The sequence below is a fragment of the Scyliorhinus torazame genome, chromosome 2 (assembly GCF_047496885.1).
Source record: "Scyliorhinus torazame isolate Kashiwa2021f chromosome 2, sScyTor2.1, whole genome shotgun sequence".
NCBI lineage: Eukaryota > Metazoa > Chordata > Chondrichthyes > Carcharhiniformes > Scyliorhinidae > Scyliorhinus > Scyliorhinus torazame.
In genome coordinates this window covers 20,183,608-20,207,013 of record NC_092708.1, presented here as the reverse complement: position 1 = coordinate 20,207,013, position 23,406 = coordinate 20,183,608, and the positions used below count along the sequence as shown (strand labels likewise).

General features: G+C 46.5%; 1 protein-coding gene across 2 annotated transcripts in view; it reads left to right on the top strand.

The window, feature by feature from the left end:
• The first annotated feature begins 158 nt into the window (after positions 1-158).
• The window catches only part of stk16 (serine/threonine kinase 16), a 31,970-nt gene continuing 8,722 nt past the window's right edge, over positions 159-23,406 (top strand). For both annotated transcript variants that reach the window (XM_072469281.1, XM_072469270.1), the window contains exons 1-5: positions 159-308; positions 3,829-4,048; positions 14,873-15,006; positions 17,386-17,506; positions 19,769-19,864. In XM_072469281.1, coding sequence (XP_072325382.1) covers positions 223-308; positions 3,829-4,048; positions 14,873-15,006; positions 17,386-17,506; positions 19,769-19,864 — 657 coding nt within the window. In that variant the 5' untranslated portion in view covers positions 159-222. The remainder of the gene's footprint in view (positions 309-3,828; positions 4,049-14,872; positions 15,007-17,385; positions 17,507-19,768; positions 19,865-23,406) is intronic.

Sequence of the window (23,406 nt, the reverse complement as noted above, 5' to 3'; positions counted from 1 at the left end):
ACCCGATCTATCCCGCCCCCGTGCAAATTCCTAATGCTAATACTCTCAGTGCTCCTCATCCCCAGGCAGGTTTACCGGTAACACCTGGAGCTCACCTAGATGACTCAGAATGCTGGTTTAGGGTTGGTCGGGTGGAAAGCAAATCTGCAATACTTGTAGATTTCAGTATGTTTTGAAATTGCTTTTTTTTTCATCAGCGACCTGAAGGATGTCCCTTGGACCATGGGCCAAACTGTTTGCATCTGCTCTCGTGGGACAATCACCATCGATAATAAGCGTTATTTCTTTATCCAGAAGCTCGACGAAGGGTACGTGATCATATCCATTGTGTCTTGTTTCCTTGTGTGTGGCTTACGGCTCACTGTACGAAAATATTAGAACCATAGAATATCCTCTTACTACACAAAAGGGGGCTATGTAGATCATCCTTCCTGTGGGGGCTCTGTGTCCAGATTAGTCCCACACCCTGGCTTTGTCACAGTGTGTGGGACTAATCTGGTCATGTTAGGTAGCACAAGTGGATAGCACTGTGGCTTCACAGCGCCAGGGTCCCAGGTTCGATTCCCCGCTGGGTCACTGTCTGTGCGGAGTCTGCACGTTCTCCCCGTGTCTGCGTGGGTTTCCTCCGGGTGCTCTGGTTTCCTCCCACAGTCCAAAGACGTGCAGGTTAGGTGGATTGGCCATGATAAATTGCCCTTAGTGACCAAAAAGGTTAGGATGGGTTATTGGGTTACGGGGATAGGGTGGAAGCGAGAGTTTAAGTGGGTTGGTGCAGACTCGATGGGCCAAATGGCCTCCTCCTGCACTGTATGTTCTATGTTCTAAGTCACCAATAACCCTACAAATTAGTCATTTTCAAGTGCATGCCTGATTGCCTTTTTAAAGTTTCAATGAAGTCTGATTTTGACACACCTGCGAGTGTGTTTCAAACCGTAACAGCCCCCTGCACAAAGAAATTTCTCCTCCATCCACTCCAGCGAATTATTTTAAATTCACAATCAGAAGAACCCGTTTCTCCCTACTTGCTACATGAAATCCCCTCATAATTTTCAATACCTTTCTTCAGCCTATCCCAACATCTCCTCTTGCCCCTCCCGCACCCTCTCCAAAGCCTTATCATCCATCCTATGGTGTGGTGCCCAGAATTGTGCGCAGTACCTCAGCTGAAGCCTTGCGAGTGATTTGTAAATGTTTAGTGTGACTTTACAAAGCCACAGGTACCGTATGACATTTTAACCTCTTTTCCAGTTGCGCCTCAGCCCTTGCGCATCTCTCTCTCTCTCTCCCTCTCCTCTCTCCCCCCCCGCCCCACCACCACCACCACCGTGTTACTTGAAACACAGCTTAATTCAGCCATACAGACCAGTTGGTTTGTATTAAACCTCAATCCCCAAGGTTTAATCCCAAGCTGCAATGAATCACAGAGAGCAGCATTTGGGGCTTTATATGTTTAGGAGTTTATGGGGACTGTTTAGCACAGTTGGCTAAACAGCTGGCTTATAATGCAGATCAAGGCCAGCAGCGCAAGTTCAATTCCTGTACCGGCCTCCCCGAGCAGGCGCCAGAATGTGGCGACTAGGGGCTTTTCACAGTACTTCATTAAAGCCTACTTGTGACAATAAGCAATTATTATTAGAGGCTGGTTTAGCACAGGGCTAAATCGCTGGCTTTTAAAGCAGACCAAGGCAGGGCCAGCAGGATGGTTCAATTCCCGTAACAGCCTCCCTGAACAGGTGCCGGAATGTGGCTTTTCGCAGTAATTTCATTTGAAGCCTACTTGTGACAATAAGCGATTTTCATTTCATTTTCACATGTGTCATGATTCCAGTCCAACCCTCTGTCCGGTGACACCTACTGGACTGTATTTGGTCAGGGTAGGATCAGTTTCAACTGTGATACACCCCAACTCCAGATCTCAAACATGATGAATTAAAAATTGCTCAAAACCTGCAGAAGCTTTTGACAGTACTGCACGAAATACATATCGTGTAATAGCACAGTGGGTTGGACATTAAGTGCACTGTGCTACTGCTGATGAAGATCAACACCCTCTAAATTCTTGATAACAACAATTTTCATTTAAACGGAGCCTTTTAATGTGATTTCACAGAGAAGGTTATCAAACAAAATTTGACCCCATACTTCATAAGGATAGTAACAGGTGACCAAAAACTTGGTCAAAGAGCTAGATTTTAAGGAGCATCTTAACTGCGCAGAAAGGGGTTGAGGAGTTTAGGGAGGGAATTCCAGAACCTAGGGCCCAGGCAGCTGAAAGTATGGCCACCAATGTGCAAGAGGCCAGAATTGGAGGCACACCGAAAACACAGAATTGCTACGGTAGAATTGCAGAGACTATTCAGCCCATCACGGTAGCATTGTGGATAGCACAATTGCTTCGCGGCTCCAGGGTCCCAGGTTCGATTCCGGCTTGGGTCACTGTGCGGAATCTGCACGTTCTCCCCGTGTGTGCGTGGGTTTCCTCCGGGTGCTCCGGTTTCCTCCCACAGTCCAAAGATGTGCAGGTTAGGTGGATTGGCCATGATAAATTGCCCTTAGTGTCCAAAATTGCCCTTGGTGTTGGGTGGGGTTACTGGGTTATGGGGATAGGGTGGAGGTGTGGACCTTGGGTAGGGTGCTCTTTCCAAGAGCCGGTGCAGACTCGATGGGCCGAATGGCCTCCTGCACTGTAAATTCAATGAAACATCACATCTTCCCCAGCTCTCCAAACTTAGCTTGGTGCCATTCTATAATATTTTGTTGTTGTTCCTTATAAAGTTTGAGTACCCACTTCATTTTTCCAATTAAGTGGCAATTTAGCATAGCCAATCCACCTAGCCTGCACATCTTTGGGTTGTGGGAGCGAAACCCACGCAAACACGGGGAGAATGTGCAAACTCCACATGGACAGTTACCCAGAGCCGGGATCGAACCTGGGACCTCGGCGCGTGAGGCAGCAGTGCTACCCACTGTGCCACCATGCTGCCCTGTTGCCAATCAATAATAATCTTTATTAGTGTCACATGTAGGCTGACATTAACACTGCAATGAAGTTACTGTGAATATCCCTGAGTTGCCACACTCCAGTGCCTGTTCGGGTACACAGAGGGAGAATTCAGAATGCCCAATTCACCTAACAGCACGTCTTTCGGGACTCGTGAGAGGAAACCGGAGCACCCGGAGGAAACCCCACGCAGACACGGGGAGAACGTGCAAACTCCACACAGACAGTGATCCAAGCTGGGAATTGAACCCAGGTGTCTGGCGCTGTGAAGCAACAATGCATTCCCCTGGCTTTTCCCTGTATACCATTGTTTCTATTCAAGTAACAGTTAATGCTCTCTTGAATGCCTAGGGTTGTAGGGCTGCAGGAAGTTACTGTAATAGAGAACTTCTCATCATCTGTCTGATACCTCTTTATGGGACTCCGTTTCAGATTTTGTCTGACTATGCTCCTGTGAAGCTCCTTGGGACGTTTTGGGGTATTTAAAAGTTTATTGGATAAACATATGGATGATAATGGCATAGTGTAGGTTAGATGGCTTTTGTTTCGGTGCAACATCGTGGGCCGAAGGGCCTGTACTGCGCTGTATTGTTCTATGTTCTATGTTCTATGTTTTGCTACATTTAAGGGGTGATTTGCACACCAGGATGGGTTATTTACCAACTATTAATCCTAGGATGTTCTATTAATTGGTTATTTCTCTCGGTTTAGCCCAAGTATCAGCCTCCTACCTGCCTGCTCTGTTGGGGAGATGTTCAAGTGGCGAACGTTGTTTAAAATTATGTGTCGACACACTCTCTGAACTCCATTCTCCCCATCTGTTTCAGGGGTTTCAGCTATGTGGATCTAGTGGAGAGTGTTCAGAACGGCAGGTTTTATGCCCTGAAGCGCATTATCTGCCATGACAAAGAAGACCGCAAGAATGCTCTTAACGAGGTGGCGATGCATCAGATGTTCAATCACCCGAACATCCTGCATTTGGAAGCATACTGCATCATGGACAAAGGGCCAAAGTGTGAGGGCTGGCTGCTGTTGCCTTATATTCAGGTGGGTCTGGCTGTCTCAGTTAGCGAATTAATTCTATGTGAGGATAACTCTGCACCTCAGCATGGAGCTCAGAGAGCGAGAGCTACAGAAGTAGACTTTAATTCTCCAGCCCACTACTGCAAGCATAGATTTTCGGCATATTGTGGAATTAACCCTCAACATGCCAGCCTCAGCTTAGTCAGTGGCTCTCGCCTCTGAGTCAAAGTTTATTAGCTTGATCCCCACATCAGTGACCTGTGCAGATATTCAGTGCTGCAATGTTGCAAGTGTCATCTTTCAGATGACACCCTGAAACTGGTGCCTTGTCTACCCGCCCATGTACATGTAAAAGATCCATGGAAGACAATGAAGAAAAGCAAGGGAATCCTCCTTGGTTTCTTGATCACCGTTGTCCCTCTTCCAACTTTACTGGGAATATAAAAAGCCCATCAACAGAATGAATGGCCAGTTCTGGATATAGCTTCAGGGAATGAGCCTGGTCAGGCGGAAGGGGTATCAGTGAGGGAGCATAGTAGTGGTAGCGATCATAATTCAGTTAAGTTTGGAGTAGTTATGAAAAAGGATAAAGATAGATCAAGAGTAAAAGTTTTACATTGGAAAAAGGTTACTTCTGCTAGATAAATTAACTGGAAACAGCTACTTTCAAGTAATGGGATGCAGCTAAATGGGGTTCTGAAGAAAAACATTACCTTAAAGGAAAAGGGTGTGACTCGTATACCTAAACCAGCCGCATTTCCCTCAACCACACCGGATGTCCAAGAGCATACAGAATACGTGTTGTGTAATTTCAAGAAGGAATCAGATATACAAAGAACAAAAGAACAAAGAAATGTACAGCACAGGAACAGGCCCTTCGGCCCTCCAAGCCCGTGCCGACCATGCTGCCCGACTAAACTAAAATCTTCTACACTTCCTGGGTCCGTATCCCTCTATTCCCATCCTATTCATGTATTTGTCAAGATGCCCCTTAAATGTCACTATCGTCCCTGCTTCCACCACCACCTCCGGTAGCGAGTTCCAGGCACCCACTACCCTCTGTGTAAAAAAAAAAAAAAAAAAACTTGCCTCGTACATCTACTCTAAACCTTGCCCCTCTCACCTTAAACCTATGTCCCCTAGTAATTGACCCCTCTACCCTGGGGAAAAGCCTCTGACTATCCACTCTGTCTATGCCCCTCATAATTTTGTAGACCTCTATCAGGTCGCCCCTCAACCTCTGTCGTTCCAGTGAGAACAAACCGAGTTTATTCAACCGGTCCTCATAGCTAATGCCCTCCATACCAGGCAACATTCTGGTAAATCTCTTCTGCACCCTCTCTAAGCCTCCACATCCTTCTGGTAGTATGGCGACCAGAATAGAACACTATACTTCAAGTGTGGCCTAACTAAGGTTCTATACAGCTGCAACATGACTTGCCAATTCTTATACTCAATGCCCCGGCCAACGAAGGCAAGCATGCCGTATGCCTTCTTGACTACCTTCTCCACCTGTGTTGCCCCTTTCGGTGACCTGTGAACCTGTACTTGTGGACCAGCTTGGGTCATTGTCTGTGCGGAGTCTGCACGTCCTCCCCGTGTCTGCGTGGGTTTCCTCCGGGTGCTCCGGTTTCCTCCCACAGTCCAAAGATGTGCGGGTTAGGTGAATTGGCCAATGATAAATTGCCCTTAATGTCCAAATTGCCCTTGGTGTTGGGTGGAGGTGTTGAGTTTGGGTAGGGTGCTCTTTCCAAGAGCTGGTGCAGACTCAAAGGGCCGAATGGCCTCCTTCTGCACTGTAAATTCAATGATAATCTATGATTAATCTAGGACAAAGGTTCGGCACAACATCGTGGGCCGAAGGGCCTGTTCTGTGCTGTATTTTCTATGTTCTATGTACTCCTAGATCTCTTTGACTTTCAATACTCTTGAGGGTTCTACCATTCACTGTATATTCCCTACCTGCATTAGACCTTCCAAAATGCATTACCTCACATTTGTCCGGATTAAACTCCATCTGCCATCTCTCCGCCCAAGTCTCCAAACAATCTAAATCCTGCAGTATCCTCTGACAGTCCTCATCGCTATCCGCAATTCCACCAACCTTTGTGTCGTCTGCAAACTTACTAATCAGACCAGTTACATTTTCCTCCAAATCATTTATATATACTACAAACAGCAAAGGTCCCAGCACTGATCCCTGCGGAACACCACTGGTCAAAGCCCTCCAATTAGAAAAACATCCTTCCATTGCTACTCTCTGCCTTCGATGACCTAGCCAGTTCTGTATCCACCTTGCCAGCTCACCCCTGATCCCGTGTGACTTCACCTTTTGTACTAGTCTACCATGAGGGACCTTGTCAAAGGCCTTACTGAAGTCCATATAGACAACATCCACTGCCCTACCTGCATCAATCATCTTTGTGACCTCCTCGAAAAACTCTATCAAGTTAGTGAGACACGACCTCCCCTTCACAAAACCATGCTGCCTCTCACTAATACGTCTATTTGCTTCCAAATGGGAGTAGATCCTGTCTCGAAGAATTCTCTCCAGTAATTTCCCTACCACTGAAGTAAGGCTCACCGGCCTGTAGTTCCCTGGATTATCCTTGCTACCCTTCTTCAACAGAGGAACAACATTGGCTATTCTCCAGTCCTCCGGGACATCACCTGAGACAGTGAGGATCCAAAGATTTCTGTCAAGGCCTCAGCAATTTCCTCCAGCCTCCTTCAGTATTCTGGGGTAGATCCCATCAGGCCCTGGGGACTTATCTACCTTAATATTTTTCAAGACGCCCAACACCTCGTCTTTTTGGATCTCAATGTGACCCAGGCTATCTACACACCCTTCTCCAGACTCAACATCTACCAATTCCTTCTCTTTGGTGAATACTTGGAAAAGTATTCATTTAGTACCTCGTCCATTTCCTCTGGCTCCACACATAGATTCCCTTGCCTATCCTTCAGTGGGCCAACCCTTTCCCTGGCTACCCTCTTGCTTTTTATGTACGTGTAAAAAGCCTTGGGACTTTCCTTAACCCTATTTGCCAATGACTTTTTGCGGCCCCTTCTAGCCCTCCTGACTCCTTGCTTAAGTTCCTTCCTACTTTTCTTAAATTCCACACAGGCTTCGTCTGTTCCCAGCCTTTTAGCCCTGACAAATGCCTCCTTTTTCTTTTTGACGAGGCCTACAATATCTCTCGTTATCCAAGGTTCCCGAAAATTGCTGTATTTATCCTTCTTCCTCACAGGAACATGCCGGTCCTGAATTCCTTTCAACTGACACTTGAAAGCCTCCCACATGTCAGATGTTGATTTGCCCTCAAACATCCGCCCCCAATTTAGGTTCTTCAGTTCCCGCCTAATATTGTTATAATTAGCCTTCCCCCAATTTAGCACATTCATCCTAGGACCATTCTTATCCTTGTCCACCAGCACTTTACAACTTACTGAATTGTGGTCACTGTTCCCGAAATGCTCCCCTATTGAAACTTCTACCACCTGGCCGGGCTCATTCCCCAATACCAGGTCCAGTACCGCCCCTTCCCTAGTTGGACTGTCTACATATTGTTTTAAGAAGCCCTCCTGGATGCTCCTTACAAACTCTGCCCCGTCTAAGCCCCTGGCACTAAGTGAGTCCCAGTCAATATTGTGGAAGTTAAAGTCTCCCATCACCACAACCCTGTTGTTTTTATTCTTTTCCAAAATCTGTCTACCTATCTGCTCCTCTATCTCCCGCTGGCTGTTGGGAGGCCTGTAGTGAACCCCCAACATTGTGACTGCACCCTTCTTATTCCTGATCTCTATCCGTATAGCCTCACTGCCCTCTGAGGTGTCCTCCCGTAGTACAGCTGGGATATTCTCCCTAACCAGTAGCGCAACTCCGCCACCCCTTTTACATCCCCCTCTATCCCGCCTAAAACATCTAAATCCTGGAACATTTAGCTGCCAATCCTGCCCTTCCCTCAACCAGGTCTCTGTAATGGCAACAACATCATAGTTCCAAGCACTAATCCAAGCTAAGTTCATCTGCCTTACCCGCAATACTTCTTGCATTAAAACATATGCACTTCAGGCCATGTGACCGGCTGTGTTCAGCAACTTCTCCCTGTCTGCTCTGCCTCAGAGCCACACTCCCTATTCCCTAGTTCTCCCTCAATGCTCTCACCTTCTGACCTATTGTTCCCGTGCCTACCCCCCTACCATACTAGTTTAAACCCCCCCGTGTGACACTAGCAAACCTCGCGGCCAGGATTTTTATTGCTCTCCAGTTTAGATGCAACCTGTCCTTATATCGGTCACACCTGCCCCAGAAGAGCTCCCAGTGGTCCAGATAACGGAAACCCTCCCTCCTACACCAGCTGTTTAGCCACGTGTTTAGCTGCTCTATCTTCCTATTCCTAGCCTCATTGGCACGTGGCACAGGGAATAATCCCGAGATTACAACGCTAGAGGTCCTGTCTTTTAACTTTCTGCCTAGCTCCCTGAACTCCTGCTGCAGGACCTCATGCCCCTTCCTGCCTATATCGTTAGTACCAATATGTACAACGACCTCTACCTGTTTGCCCTCCTCCTTCAGGATGCCCCCTACCCGTTCGGAGACATCCTGGACCCTGGCACCAGGGAGGCAACATACCATCCTGGAGTCTCTTTCACGTCCATAGAAGCGCCTATCTGTGCCCCTGACTATAGAGTCCCCTGTTACTATTGCTCTTCTGCGTTTTGACCCTCCCTTCTGAACATCAGAGCCAGCCGTGGTGCCACGGCTCTGGCGGCTGCTGCTTTCCCCTGATAGGCTATCCCCCCGACAGTATCCAAAGGGGTATACCTGTTCGAGAGGGGGACAACCACAGGGGATTCCTGCACTGACTGCCTGCCCTTTCTGGTGGTCACCCATTTCTCGGCCTGCACCTTGGGTGTGACCACATTTATATAACTGCGATCTATGACGCTTTATGCCACCTGCATGCTCCTAAGTGTATCCCATTGCTGCTACATCCGAACCATGCGGTCTGTGAGGAGCTCCAGTTGGGTGCACTTTCTGCAGATGAAGCCATCCGGGATGCTGGAAGCCTCCCGGACCTGCCACATCTCACAATCAGAGCACTGCACTCCTCTAACTGACATTGCGTCAATTAATTCGTAAATTAAAATTAAAAGTTTAAAAAAAAATTTTTTTTTAAAGTTACTGTTAACTATCTGTTTCCTCGCACTAGATTTCTACTATAAATGTGAAAGCTAAATATAGTACTCTCCGATCTCTGGCTTAGATACCCCTCTAAATTATAATTAAGTAATTATGTTTAATTAGTTACCAATGTTTAATTTTTTAATTTAGTGTAGATTCCCAACCAGCTACTCAGGTCACAGCTTTTCTGTGATGTCACTTCAGTTTCCCCCCGACACACACACAATTTTAAAAGGTAATAAAAGTAAAAATGAGTAAAAATCACTTACTTACCTTCCTACCTTCTGAGGGTCTTAGATGTTCTCAGGTTCCCTCCCTGACAGAGACTGCTCCTCCTCCGAACGGCTCCCGAAACTAGGCCGCGATCTTTTTAAATCTCCGCTCCGACTCTCCGCTCCTGCGCTTTTTAAATCTCTGCTCCGACTCGCAGCTCCCGCTCTTTTTAAATCTCCGCTCCGACTCGCAGCTCCCGCGCTTTTTGAATCTCTGCTCCGACTCGCAGCTCCCGCGCTTTTTAAATCTCCGCCCCGACTCGCAGCTCCCGCTCTTTTTAAATCTCCGCTCCGACTCGCAGCTCCCGCTCTTTTTAAATCTCCGCTCCGACTCGCAGCTCCCGCTCTTTTTAATATAGCTCTTGGGGCTAAAGGGATATGGGAGGGGTGGGGTGTTGAGAGGCAGGATCAGGGTATTGAACTTGATGATCAGCCACAATCATAATGAATGGCAGAGCAGGTTCGAAGGGCCGAATACAATGAACGATACAGCGCAGGAACAGGTCCTTCGGCCCTCCAAGCTTGTACCGGTCACGATACCACCCTTGACCAAAACCCTCAGCACTTCCTAGTGCCGTATCTCTCTATACCCATCCTATCCACGTATTTGTCAAGATGCCCTTTGAACGCCATTAGTATATCTGCTTCCACAACCTCCCCTGGCAGCGCGTTCCGGGCACTTACCACCCTCTGTTTTAAAAAAAAAAACTGCCTCGCACATCTCCTTTAAACTTTGCCCCACAGACCTTAAACCTATGCCCCCTAGTTACTGACCCCGCCACCCTGGTAAAGGGTGCCTACCCATCCACTCTATCTATGCCCCTCATAATCTTGTACACCTCGATCAGGTCATTGCTCAACCTCCGTCTTTCTGATGAAAACAGTCTGAGACTATTCAGTCATTTCGCATACCTAACCACCCTCCAGACCAGGTAACATCCTGGTAAACCTCTCCACCCTCCCCAAAGCCTCCACATCCTTCCGGTAGTGTGGTGACCAGAATTGTGCGCAATATTCAAAGTGCGGCCTTAACAGTTTTTATACTCGATGCCCTGTCCAATGAAGACAAGCATTCCGTATGCTTTCTTGACTACCTTGTCCACTTGTGTTGCCATTTTCAAAGGTCTGTGGACCTGTACGCCCAGATCTCTCTGACTTTCTATATTTTTAAGAGTTTTGCCATTTACAGTATATTTCCCCACTTAAGTTAGACCTGCCAAAATGCATTACCTCTTATCTGTCCGGATTAAACTCCAATTGCCATTTCTCTGCCCAAGTCTCCAACCTATCTATGTCCTTCCGTATCCTCTAACAATCCTCAACACTATCTGCCACTCCACCAACCTTGATGCCATCCGCGAACTGACTAATCAGACCAGCTACATTTTCCTCCAAATCGTTTATATATACTACACACAACAGAGGCCCCAGCACCGATCCCTGTGGAACACCACTAACCAAACCTTCCATTTAGAAAAGCACCCTTCCACTGCTACCTTCTGCCTTCTATGACCTAGCCAGTTCTGTATCCATCTTACCACCTCACCTCTGATCCCATGTGACTTCACCTTTTGTACCAGTCTGCCATGAGGCCCCTTGTCAAAGGCTTTACTGAAGTCCATGTAAACACCATCCACCGATCCCCCCTCATCAATCATCTTTGACTCCTCATCCTGCTTATATTTTCTGTACAATAAGATGAGGTGAAAAATGAAAGATTATGTCAAATGCAAGAGCTCAGTACTGCAGAAAGCTTAGAGGAGTATAGAACATGCACGACTGAAATTAGAAAGGAAATTGCGATATCGATAAAGTATTGGCAAGCAAAGTCGAGGGATGCCCAAAGATTTTTTTTTTTGATAAACAATTTTATTAAGACATTTTGGCATAATAAACAACAATAATATAAAACAAGTGTGCAAAAAACAATCATTATAGTGGAAGAAACCCAGCTCCCCTCCCACAAGGACTAGCCTAACTACCCCCCTAACCTACGTTACTCTAACCCCACCCCCTGCTGACGATTAATTCTCCGCGAAGAGGTCGATAAATGGTTGCCACCTCCGGGCGAACCCATGCAGTGACCTTCTCGGAGCGAACTTAATCTTCTCCAGACCGAGAAAGCTCGCCATATCCGATAGCCAGGCCTCCGACTTCGGGGGCTTTGAGTCCCTCCACGCCAGTAGAATTAGTCGCCGGCTACCAGGGAAGCAAAGGCCAAAACGTTCGCCTCTCTCCCCCTGGACTCCCGGGTCCTCCGAAACCCCGGACTCATCGCCACCTCTGTTTTCAGTACCCGGGACATAACATCTGCGAACCCCTGCCAGTACCCCCTGAGTTTTGGACATGCCCAAAACATGTGGACATGGTTCGCAGGTCCTCCCGAGCATCTGGCGCACCTGTCCTCCAATCCGAAAAATTTACTCATCCGGGCCACTGTCTTGTGGGCGCGGTGGACGACTTTGAATTCCAAAGATCTTTTCTAAAGATGCTTTGTAACATACTGCTATGTTGAGACTAAGAGGATAATTAAGGAAAGAGTGGGACCGTTTAGGGTCACGTGTGTTGAAGCACATACATGGACATGGGTTTTGATGAATAGTTTTACATCCTTTTTCATAAAAGAGAGGGACGAAGCAGTCAGTAATAAAGAAGGATCATCCAGCCGCAGCTGCCGACCGAGGAAGTGAGGGAAACGCGGCGGTCTGCAGGTTAGACTGAAGCAACGCGGTTTCAAGACCCCTCTCCCCAGCATACTCCTGGCAAACGTCCAAGCGATCGAAAACAAGCTGGATGAACTTAACGCCAGACTTAGCTCTCAGAGGGAAGTAAGAGACTGCTGTGTGCTCTGTTTCACAGAGACATGGCTCAGCCCTGCCTCACCGGACTGTGCCACACAACCTGAAGGCTTCTCAATTCATCGGGCGGACCGCACGGCATCATCTGGATGGGACTTCAATATCCACCGCAGACTGAACTAGCCAGGCCCTGTAGGATATAGCTGCTAGACTGGGTCTGCAACAGGTGGTGAGGGAACCAACAAGAAGAAAAAACATACTTGACCAGTTCCTCGCCAACCTGCCTGCCGCAGATACATCTGTCCATGACAGTATCGGGCGGAGTGACCACCGCACAGTCCCATCTTCACATTGAGGATACCCTCCATTTTGTCCTGGTTCAATGAAGAGTGCAGGAGGACCTGGCCAGGAGCAGCAGCAGGCATACCAAAAAAATTAAGTGTCAACCTGGTGAAGCTACAAAACAGGACGATTTGGGTGGCAACCAGAATAAGCAGCAAGTAATAGACACAGCGCAGTGATTCCACAACGAACGCATCCGATTAAGCTCTGCAGTCCTGCCACATCCAACATGCTAACAGGGCGGCACGGTAGCACAGTGGTTAGCACTGATGCTTCACAGCACCAGGGTCCCATGTTCGATTCCCGGCTTGGGGCACTGTTTGTGCGGAGTCTGCACGTTCTCCTCGCATCTGAGTGGGTTTCCTCCGGGTGCTCCGGTTCCTTCCCACAAGTCCCAAACGACGTGCTGTTCGGTGAATTGGATATTCTGAATTCTCCCTCCGTGTACCCGAACAGGCGCCGGAATGTGGCGACTAGGGGCTTTTCACAGTAACTTCATTGCAGTGTTAATGTAAGCCTACTTGTGACAATAAAAATATTATTATCACTTTGCTTTTGAAGGAAGGTTTTCCTGCTGCGCTGTACTTTTAACATTGAAATGCACGCTCTTTATTTTAGCGATGATATCGCACAGGACTTCAATTGGAATTCCAGGTTAATATCTCAAGTGGGCCTCGACTGAGTCTTGTGAGAATTAGGCAGACACTGACAGACCCGCTGTGTATTGCCAGCCTTTGTTTTAGTTTTATTTAAGATTCCCAGTTACCCAAAGCTTTCTCTCTCTAATCTTCCCATCCATTCCACTTTGGAAGTGACTGGCTTCGAACACTTGATGATGGTGTGCAGCTGTCCTCACACAGTGCCACCCAGTACCCAAAGCAGGACTGCAATAAAACGTGTTTGCGAATATAACAGCGGTTACCAAGGGATGGGGGTTTTATTTGAAGAAAATTAATACAAATGAGAGAAATTGAAACAAAGGAGAGGCAGAGAACTCTGATGCTTTCCAAGCCAAAACAGCAACCTGAATTTATGTAGCACCATTAATGTAATAGAACATCACAAAATACTTCACAGGAGCAGTATAAAACAAAATTCAACACAGCTTCTTAAATAGAGAGTAGGCAATTAAGGGGATGCCTAAGATGACAAAAGTTTGGTCAAAGAGGTAGGTTTTTAGGAATGTTTTAAAAAAGAAATGAGTAGTAATGAGAAAGGCAATAGCTTAGGGGCTTGGCAGCCGATTGGCACAGCCATTAAGGGAACTTGATAAGTACATGAGAGAAAAAAGGAATGATATGCTTAAAAGCCGAAGTGAGTTAGAATGGGAGGAGGCACATTTGGAGTATAGAAATCAGCAAAGGCTGGTTCGCCTGATGTACAGGTATCTGTTTGTGTTGTAAATTCTATGTAATGTCTAAAGGACTTGGGATTTCTTTAATACCGGATCATGTCCTCAGTACATCCCAAAGTGTCTCACAACCAATGATTTACCTTGGACATATACAGGCAAACGGAGCTGCCATTTGCACACAAAGATCCCAGAAGCAACGGCATCGGTGAATGAGCATCTCATTCATTATTGATGATTAAGGCTAAGAGGGAAGACTCTCTCCTCCGGTTTGGGTAGTGCCATTGGAACTTTTCTATCTCCCAGAAAGTGCAGGCAAGGCCTCAGTTTGATGTCTCATCTGAAACATGGCTCCCTCTGTCAAAAGTAAGAACTTGCATTTATATAGCACCTGTCATTAAATCGGGCATCCCAGTGTGCTTTACAACCAATTAAGTACTTTTTGAAGTGTAGTCAGTATTGTAATGCGTCCAGTTTGTGCACAACACTCTCCAACAGACAGCAACGCAAAAGTCACCAGATGATCACCTTTAATGGTGCTGATTGAAGGATCAATATTGGTCAGCTCCCCTACTTTTCTCCAAAATGGTGGACATGGAATCTTCTACCTACGCTTGAAAGGCCAGACTGGGCATCTGTTTAACTTCTCGTCTGAAACACGGCACCACTTGGCTGTGCAGCACTCCCTCAGCACTGCATTGGGAGTGTCAGCCACGAGTGTGTGGTCAGGTTTCCAGAGTGAGACTTAACCCATGACCTTCAGCTATGGAAGAAAGTGCTGTCCACTAAGCAGTATCTGCCAAATCGGCATTGTATTTGACGGTCTGGCTTGCGTGCCTAATTACCCGAGTTGTTGAAATAACGAGCCTAACCCCATTTCTGGTTTTCCCTTCACAGAATGGTTCGCTGTGGGCTAAGCTGGAAAAGCTCAGGGATACCAATAGCTTCATGTCTGAGGAAAGGATACTGAAAATGTTCCATGGACTCTGCGGAGGACTCAAAGCCATCCATGACAAGGGCTACGCGCACAGGTAACTCTCGTCCTCTTCATGTTGGTGGCCTGTGAGCGTTGGGGGTTGTGTGCGCGTGTCTCGGCCATTTCAGAACAAGTGGCATTTTTGCTTCACGAGATCACTGATTCAGGTCCCACACCAGAACATGGAGCCCACAATCCAGGTCTGAAACATCCAGTAGAGTAATGAACACGTTCTGTACTTAGCTAATCTTCATCCGTAATGTTAAACCAAGATGATTGGGGCGACACAGTGGTCAGCACTGTTGCCTCACAGCGCAAGCGACCCAGGTTCGATTCCAACCTCCGGTGACTGTCGGTGTGGAGTTTGCGCATTCTTCCCATTTCTGCGTGGGTTTCCTCCGGGTGCTCTAATTTCCTTCCACAATCCAAAGATGTGCAGGTTAGGTGGAATGGCCATGATAGATTGCCCTTAGTTGGGATTATGGGGATAGACGGAGGAATTGGATTGGGCCTAGGTGGTGTGCCCCTTTGGAGGATCTGTGTGGAATCGATGGGCCGAATGGCCTCCTGCACTGTAGGAATTCTATGATTATATTTTATAATTCTTTTCTTTTTTTAAAAATTCTGAGTGTCCAATTCTTTTTTCCAGCTAAGGGGCAATTTAGCGTGGCCAATCCACCTACCCTGCACATCTTTGGGTTGTGGGGGTGAAACCCACGCAAACATGGGGAGAATGTGCAAACTCCACACGGACAGTGATCCAGAGCCGGGATCGAACCTGGGACCTCAGCGCCGTGAGGCAGCAGTGCTATCCACTGCGCCACCGTGCTGCCCTTATATTTTATAGTTCTAAGACCCAGTCTCCGCCTTCATGCTAGACATAATGTATCTCATGACGCTCTTGAAGTGAGCAGGGGAGTTTTGTCCGGTATCCTGGTCAATAATTATCCCACGACCAACATCACAAAAAATACTGTCTGGTCTTTGCCACATTTCTGTTTGTGGGAGCTTGCTATACGCAAATTAGCTGCCAGTTTCTCTACAGTGATGTGTCAAACACCCAGCCTTTAGAACATAGAACAATACAGCGCAGTACAGGCCCTTCGACCCACTATGTTGCACCAAAACAAAAGCCATCTAACCTACACTATACCATTATCATCCATATGTTTATCCAATAAACTTTTAAATGCCCTCAATGTTGGCGAGTTCACTACTGTAGCAGGTAGGGCATTCCACGGCCTCACTACTCTTTGCGTAAAGAACCTACCTCTGACCTCTGTCCTATATCTATTACCCCTCAGTTTAAAGTTATGTCCCCTCGTGCCAGCCATTTCCATCCGCAGGAGAAGGCTCTCACTGTCCACCCTATCCAACCCCCTGATCATTTTGTATGCCTCTATTAAGTCTCCTCTTAACCTTCTTCTCTCCAACGAAAACAACCTCAAGTCCATCAGCCTTTCCTCATAAGATTTTCCCTCCATACCAGGCAACATCCTGGTAAATCTCCTCTGCACCCGCTCCAAAGCCTCCACGTCCTTCCTATAATGCGGTGACCAGAACTGTACGCAATACTCCAAATGCGGCCGTACCAGAGTTCTGTACAGCTGCAACATGGCCTCCTGACTCCGGAACTCAATCCCTCTACCAATAAAGGCCAACACTCCATAGGCCTTCTTCACCACCCTATCAACCTGGGTGGCAACTTTCAGGGATCTATGTACATGGACACCGAGATCCCTCTGCTCATCCACACTTCCAAGAACTTTACCATTAGCCAAATATTCCGCATTCCTGTTATTCCTTCCAAAGTGAATCACCTCCCACTTCTCTACATTAAACTCCATTTGCCACCTCTCAGCCCAGCTTTGCAGCTTATCTATATCCCTCTGTAACCTGCTACTTCCTTCCACACTATCGACAACACCACCGACTTTAGTATCGTCTGCAAATTTACTCACCCACCCTTCTGCGCCTTCCTCTAGGTCATTGATAAAAATGACAAACAGCAACGGCCCCAGAACAGATCCTTGTGGTACTCCACTTGTGACTGGACTCCATTCTGAACATTTTCCATCAACCACCACCCTCTGTCTTCTTTCAGCTAGCCAATTTCTGATCCACATCTCTAAATCACCCTCAATCCCCAGCCTCCGTATTTTCTGCAATAGCCTACCGTGGGGAACCTTATCAAACGCTTTGCTGAAATCCATATACACCGCATCAACTGCTGTACCCTCGTCTACCTGTTCAGTCGCCTTCTCAAAGATGGAAGTGTTTAAGTTGGCGATACTTCTGAATAATTTTGTGTTGATTTGTGAGGGTCCCAGCACTTCTAAAGTACTTCATAGGCTGTAAAGTGCTTGCGGGGCATCCTGGGGTTGTGAAAGTCGCTACAGAAATGCAAGATCTTTTGTCTGTTGCTTACTTTCAGGGATTTGAAACCCACCAATGTTCTCTTAGATGACAATGATCAGCCTGTGCTGATGGACCTGGGGTCAATGAACAAGGCAAGGATCGAGGTGAAAGGGTCAAGAGAAGCCATGACAATCCAGGTGAAGATTATAGAGATGAAATTTAAAAATATATATATTTGGTTTGTTTTTCTGCCACCCAGTCAATTGTTTATTTTGCAATTTGTGTTATAATCCAATCCTTATAATTGCAAACTAATTTCATAGACGGTTACAGCACAGGAAAAGGCCATTCGGCCCACCGTACCACTGGCAGCTCTTTACGGTCAGTCCCTCTCCCCCGCTCTTCCCCCACCTCCCTGAAAATGGCACCATTTCTCTAAACCGCAGCCAAAACGATCAAACTTTGAATTCAAGCAATTCAGAGCAAAAACCAGTGAGATTTCTAAAGTATGCTGTGTAACATTTAGCATTCTAACTGATTATGATGTGTGAGCAATCTTATCCCCAGGAGGTAATAGCATGTGTCATTGCCAATCTCCCTTTCCCATTGTCAGAAGCCTTGTATGACCAAAGCCTAGACTGTGACAGTGTGGAAGCATTTGTGCACAGGTTGCTTCAGTCTCCTCGCACCCCAACACATCAAATCATTTTATTCACTTAACGATGGATAAATGATTGCCAGGATTTGAGCCGCCACAGTGTCTCCCCAGAGCAGAAGCAGATCAGCTGAACCCTTTGAGAATTTTTGAGGATCACTTGCACAGGGGATTGTATTGACACGGCAGCCACCTTATCTTCTTCAATTACTGCTGTAATTAAGACTGCAGCAGACTGACATAACACAGGTAAACAGTAAACTTACAGAACTGGTGTATATTTGGCTAATTAATTTCAATATAGATAAGTGTGCGATGATGCGTTTCAGTCGGAAGAATAAGGAGGTCACATACTACTTAGAAAAGAGGAGTTTAAATTCGGTGTAGCAGACAGATCTCGGGTTACAGATATACAAATCACAAAGAGCGACGCAGGTTAAAAAGGCCAAAAGAAGCAAACAAAGCGATAATTCGGAGGGGCAGAGAGTGGGGCCATTAATTAGTGAGGGAAAGTGAGAAATCGGAGGAGCAGGGAATGGAGCAAGGGATTACATGAGGGAAGATGTGTAAGATTAGAGAGAAAGGACAAGGCAAGAGAGCAGGGTAGCAGTAAGGGTAATGACAATCGGTGTGTGCCAGGGAGGAGCAGAGCGTACAAACTACTAGCAGATGAGGCTAGAGTTTACATAAATCGTAAAAATACAGCGTTTAAGGCTCTGTATCTATGTGCACGAGCATTAATAACAAAGCAGATAGCTCAAATAGAAATAAATATCTATGACTGACAACATTGCAGAGATGGCTGCCAGGTGACAAATGCCGGAACCTGAATATTGAAGGGTACTTGGCACGCCGGAAGGACAGGAAGCTAGGAAATGGCTGCTCTCTTAATTAAGGATGACATTAGTACAATAGCACGAGATAATTTTAGTTCTAAAGATCAAAATGTAGAATCAGTTTGGCTAGGCATAGAAATAGCAAGGAGTTTACTTTCAGGTTATCTGAAAGCACTTTACCTAGTGTGACACTAGGATAGAGCATACAAGAAGGATAATGTGGGCTTGTAAGGGGAAACGCTGTAATAATCATGGGTGATTTTAATCCACATTTAGGTCTGATGAATCAGATTGGTATAGGTATCCTGGAAGATCATAGTGTTTTCTGGGAAATTTCTTATAACAGCACATTCTATAGTTAACCGGAGAGCAGGCTATTCTGGACCTTGCTGGGGCAGCACGGTGGCGCAGTGGGTTAGCCCTGCTGCCTCATGGCGCCGCGGTGCCGGGTTCGATCCCGGCCCTGGGTCACTGTCCGTGTCGAGTTTGCACATTCGCGCCGTGTTTGCGTGGGTTTCGCCCCCACAACCCAAGATGTGCAGGTTAGGTGGATTGGCCACGCTAAATTGCCCCTTAATTGGAAAAAAATCAATTGGGTACTCTAAATTTATTCTGGACCTCGCAGTGTGCAATGAGGTACTAACAATTAATGATCTCATAGTAAAGAAGCCTAGTAGTACTGATCATAACATGATTGAATTTCACATTCAGTTAGAGAGAGAGAGAAAGGAGTGCCCCACTGCCACAGGGAGGGAGTGGTTGTAGCATAGATAAATTTAAAGGGAAACTAGATAAATACGTGGGAGAAAGGAATAGAAGGATATGCTGATGGAGCAAGATGAAGAAAGGTGGGGAGAGGCCAGTGTGAAGCTAATAACACTGGCGTGCTGTAGGGCTGAATGGCCTATTTCTGTGCTGTATATTTCATGCAATCACTGCTATTTTGATATTTAGTTGTTATATTCCAGGACTGGGCAGCTGAGCGTTGCACCATATCGTACCGAGCTCCTGAACTCTTCACCGTTTCAAGTCACTGCATCATAGACGAGCGCACGGACATTTGGGTACGTAGAAAAGCTGCCGTGCTTGCATTCAAATACCTGATCGGAAACAGATATGCTGCAACACAGGATTGAATTCTCAATGGATCCGAACCACAGGGCTTACAGCACAGAACGAGGCCCCGTTTGATCAGCTCTGTCTGTACTGATTCTTTACTAGATCATGGAACGTACAGTGCAGAAGGGGGCCATTCGGCCCATCGGGTCTGCACCGACCCACCCAAGTCCTCACTTCCACCCTACCACCATAGCCCAATAACCCCTCCTAACCCCTTTTTGGACACTAAGGGGCAATTTATCATGGCCAATCCACCTAACATGCACGTCTTTGGACTGGGAGGAAACCGGAGCACCCGGAGGAAACCCACGCAGACACGGAAAACGTGCAGACTCCGCACAGACAGTGACCCAGTGGGGAATCGAACCTGGGACCCTGTCGCTGTGAAGCCACAGTGCTACCTACTTGTGCTACTGTGCTGCCCAAATTACTGATCCAGAAACCTACCCGACACAAGATAATTTCTTCATCAACCGTGACCTTTCAGGAGTGAAATTAGTAACCACTATGCGTAAAGGGTGGTAAACGTTTGGAGCTCCTTCACAAATGGCAATTGATGCTAGATCATTCGTAAATTTTAAATCTGGGATTACATAGTAATTAACAGGATAATCATCATAATCTTTATTATTGTCACAAGTGGGCTTACATTAACACTGCAATAAAGTTACAGTGAAAATCCCCTCGTCGCCACACTCCGGTGCCTGTTCGGGTACGCAGAGGGAGAATTCAGAATGTCCAATTCACCTAACAGCACGTCTTTCAGGACTTGTGGGCGGAAACGGAGCACCCGGAGGAAACCCACGCAGACACTGGGAGAACGTGCAGTCTCCGCACTGTCATGTGAGAGTACCCTTTCAGAAATGAGTGTTTAAGAAATGTACCTTTAAGAAATGGAGCTGCTCATGTTACTGGAGTGATGTCAGAGTGTGGGTCCACTTCTGTTTTTTAGTTTCAGTTTGAGAAAAGCTTGGATGTGTCTGTGAGCTGAACTGCTGTTGATCTATGCCATCCAAAGACTATCTATGGATCATTTGGGTGAACTCAGAATTGTAAAAAAGGCCTCAGTATTGAATATAAATCTAATGCGCTCCTGTTTGAAGGTTATTAAGTCTTTTGGATGTTAAAAGGCCAGCTTACAGGGTTACTTAGTGTGGTATTCTTTGGGGGGCGTATTTGATTTACTGTTTGCTAAGATATTCACTCTTTGTTTTAAAAAGGTTAACTTGAGTTCATAGAATAAACATTGTTTTGTTTTAAAAACCACTGGTCCATTTTCATAGAATTTACAGTGCAGAAGGAGGCCATTCGGCCCATCGAGTCTGCACCAGCTCTTGGAAAGAGCACCCTATCCCCATAACCCAGTAACCCCACCCAACACTAAGGGCAATTTTGGACACTAAGGGCAATTTATCATGGCCAATCCACCTAACCTGCACATCTTTGGACTGTGGGAGGAAACCGGAGCACCCGGAGGAAACCCACGCACACACGGGGAGGATGTGCAGACTCCGCACATACAGTGACCCAAGCCGGAATCGAACCTGGGATCCTGGAGCTGTGAAGCAATTGTGCTATCCACAATGATACAGTGCTGCCCTATTTTCTGCTGTACCATACCTGTAGAGTAAGCCGTGTGCTCCCCATACTACAATCTATTAAAATCTATTATCACCTGGGTCAGGTGAACACCATGATACACCTTGGGATTCTCTAAACTCTGGCCCATAACAGCACAGACAGTGATCTAAGCGGGAATCGAACCCTGGCACTGAAGCAACAGTGCTAACCCTGTGCCACCCCATATTCGACACACAAACAGGCCATTTGGCCCAACTAGTCCATGCAGGTGTTTATGCTCTTCTCAAGCCTCCTCCTATCTTTCCTCATCTAAATCTATCATCATAACCCTCCATTCTCGTCTCCCTGACATACTTGTCTAGTCTTCTCCCAAGGACGTCTTTACTATTCACTTCAACCACACCCTGTGGTTATAAAGCTCCACATTCTACCACTCTCTGGATAAAGAAGTTTCTTATGAGCTCCCTATTGTATTTCATGGTGATTATCTTGTATTGGTGGCCTCTGGTTATGCTGTTCCTCACAATTGGAAACATTCTGTCTCTCTCCACTCTATAGAAATCTTTCACAATTATAAAAACTTCTATTAGGTCACTTTTCAGCCCCCTTTGTTTCAAGAGAAGAGAGACCCAGACCATCATTTTTTTCCTAGGAGATCTAGTGGGTGGTAGAGTCCCTGGCTCTGGGTTCAAGTCCAGCACGAGGGCTCGTTGGCTACAGAAGAAACGTTTGCAACGCGGTTGAACGGGCTAATAATCAGCACGGGAATCCTTCCACCACTTCCCCACCTTCCCCAAAGGGAAGATAGAAGTGTGACGATATCCTAAAAACAAATTTTTCTGATGCATATACCCACGCATTTCCGTTATCATCCTAAATCTTCTCTCCAGTGCATTTATATCCTTTTTTATAATGTGGCAATATGCGGACAGTACTGGAAGTGTTGTCTAACCACTGATCCGGATATAAGTTTAGCACAACTGCCTGCTTTTCAATTCTATGATTGTAAAGAGATAACTAAAAGTCAACTATGTGGAGTATGATTGCAGATCCACCATATGTGGCTCCTTCTGTAACTGGCTGGAGACCACACAGCTGTAAGTGACAAGGATTGAATTTGTGCACATAATATGAATTTTGTAACACCGGATCAATAGATCTGAAAAGACGACTGTGTTTTTGGGCATGATGAAATGAAAAAACGAAATGAAAATGAAAATCGCTTATTGTCACAAGTAGGCTTCAATGAAGTTACTGTGAAAAGCCCCTAGTCGCCACATTCCAGCGCCTGTTCAGGGAGGCTGGTACGGGAATTGAACCGTGCTGCTGGCCTACCTTGGTCTGCTTTAAAAGCCAGCGATTTAATCCAGTGAGCTAAACCAGCCCTATCATGAAGATGATGAATGAGTAAGAATGAACAACACCACCTCCTCCACAATAGTTCTCAATACCGGGGCCCCGCAAGGCTGCATACTTAGCCCCCTACTCTACTCCCTGTAAACACAAGACTGCGTGGCAAAACTTGGTTCCAACTCCATCTACAGGTTTGCTGATGATACGACCATAGTGGGCCGGATCTCGAATAACGACGAGTCCGAATACAGGAGGGAGATAGAGAATCTAGTGGAGTGGTGTAGCAACAACAATCTATCCCTCAATGCCAGCAAAACTAAAGAGCTGGTCATTGACTTCAGGAAGCAAAGTACTGTACACACCCCTGTCAGCATCAACGGGGCAGAGGTGGAGATGGTTAGCAGTTTCAAATTCCTGGGGGTGCACATCTCCAAAAATCTGTCCTGGTCCACCCACGTCGACGCTACCACCAAGAAAGCACAACAGCGCCTATACTTCCTCAGGAAACTAAGGACTCGGCCCAGGATCGCTAGAAACTTCAGAGAGTCGTGAA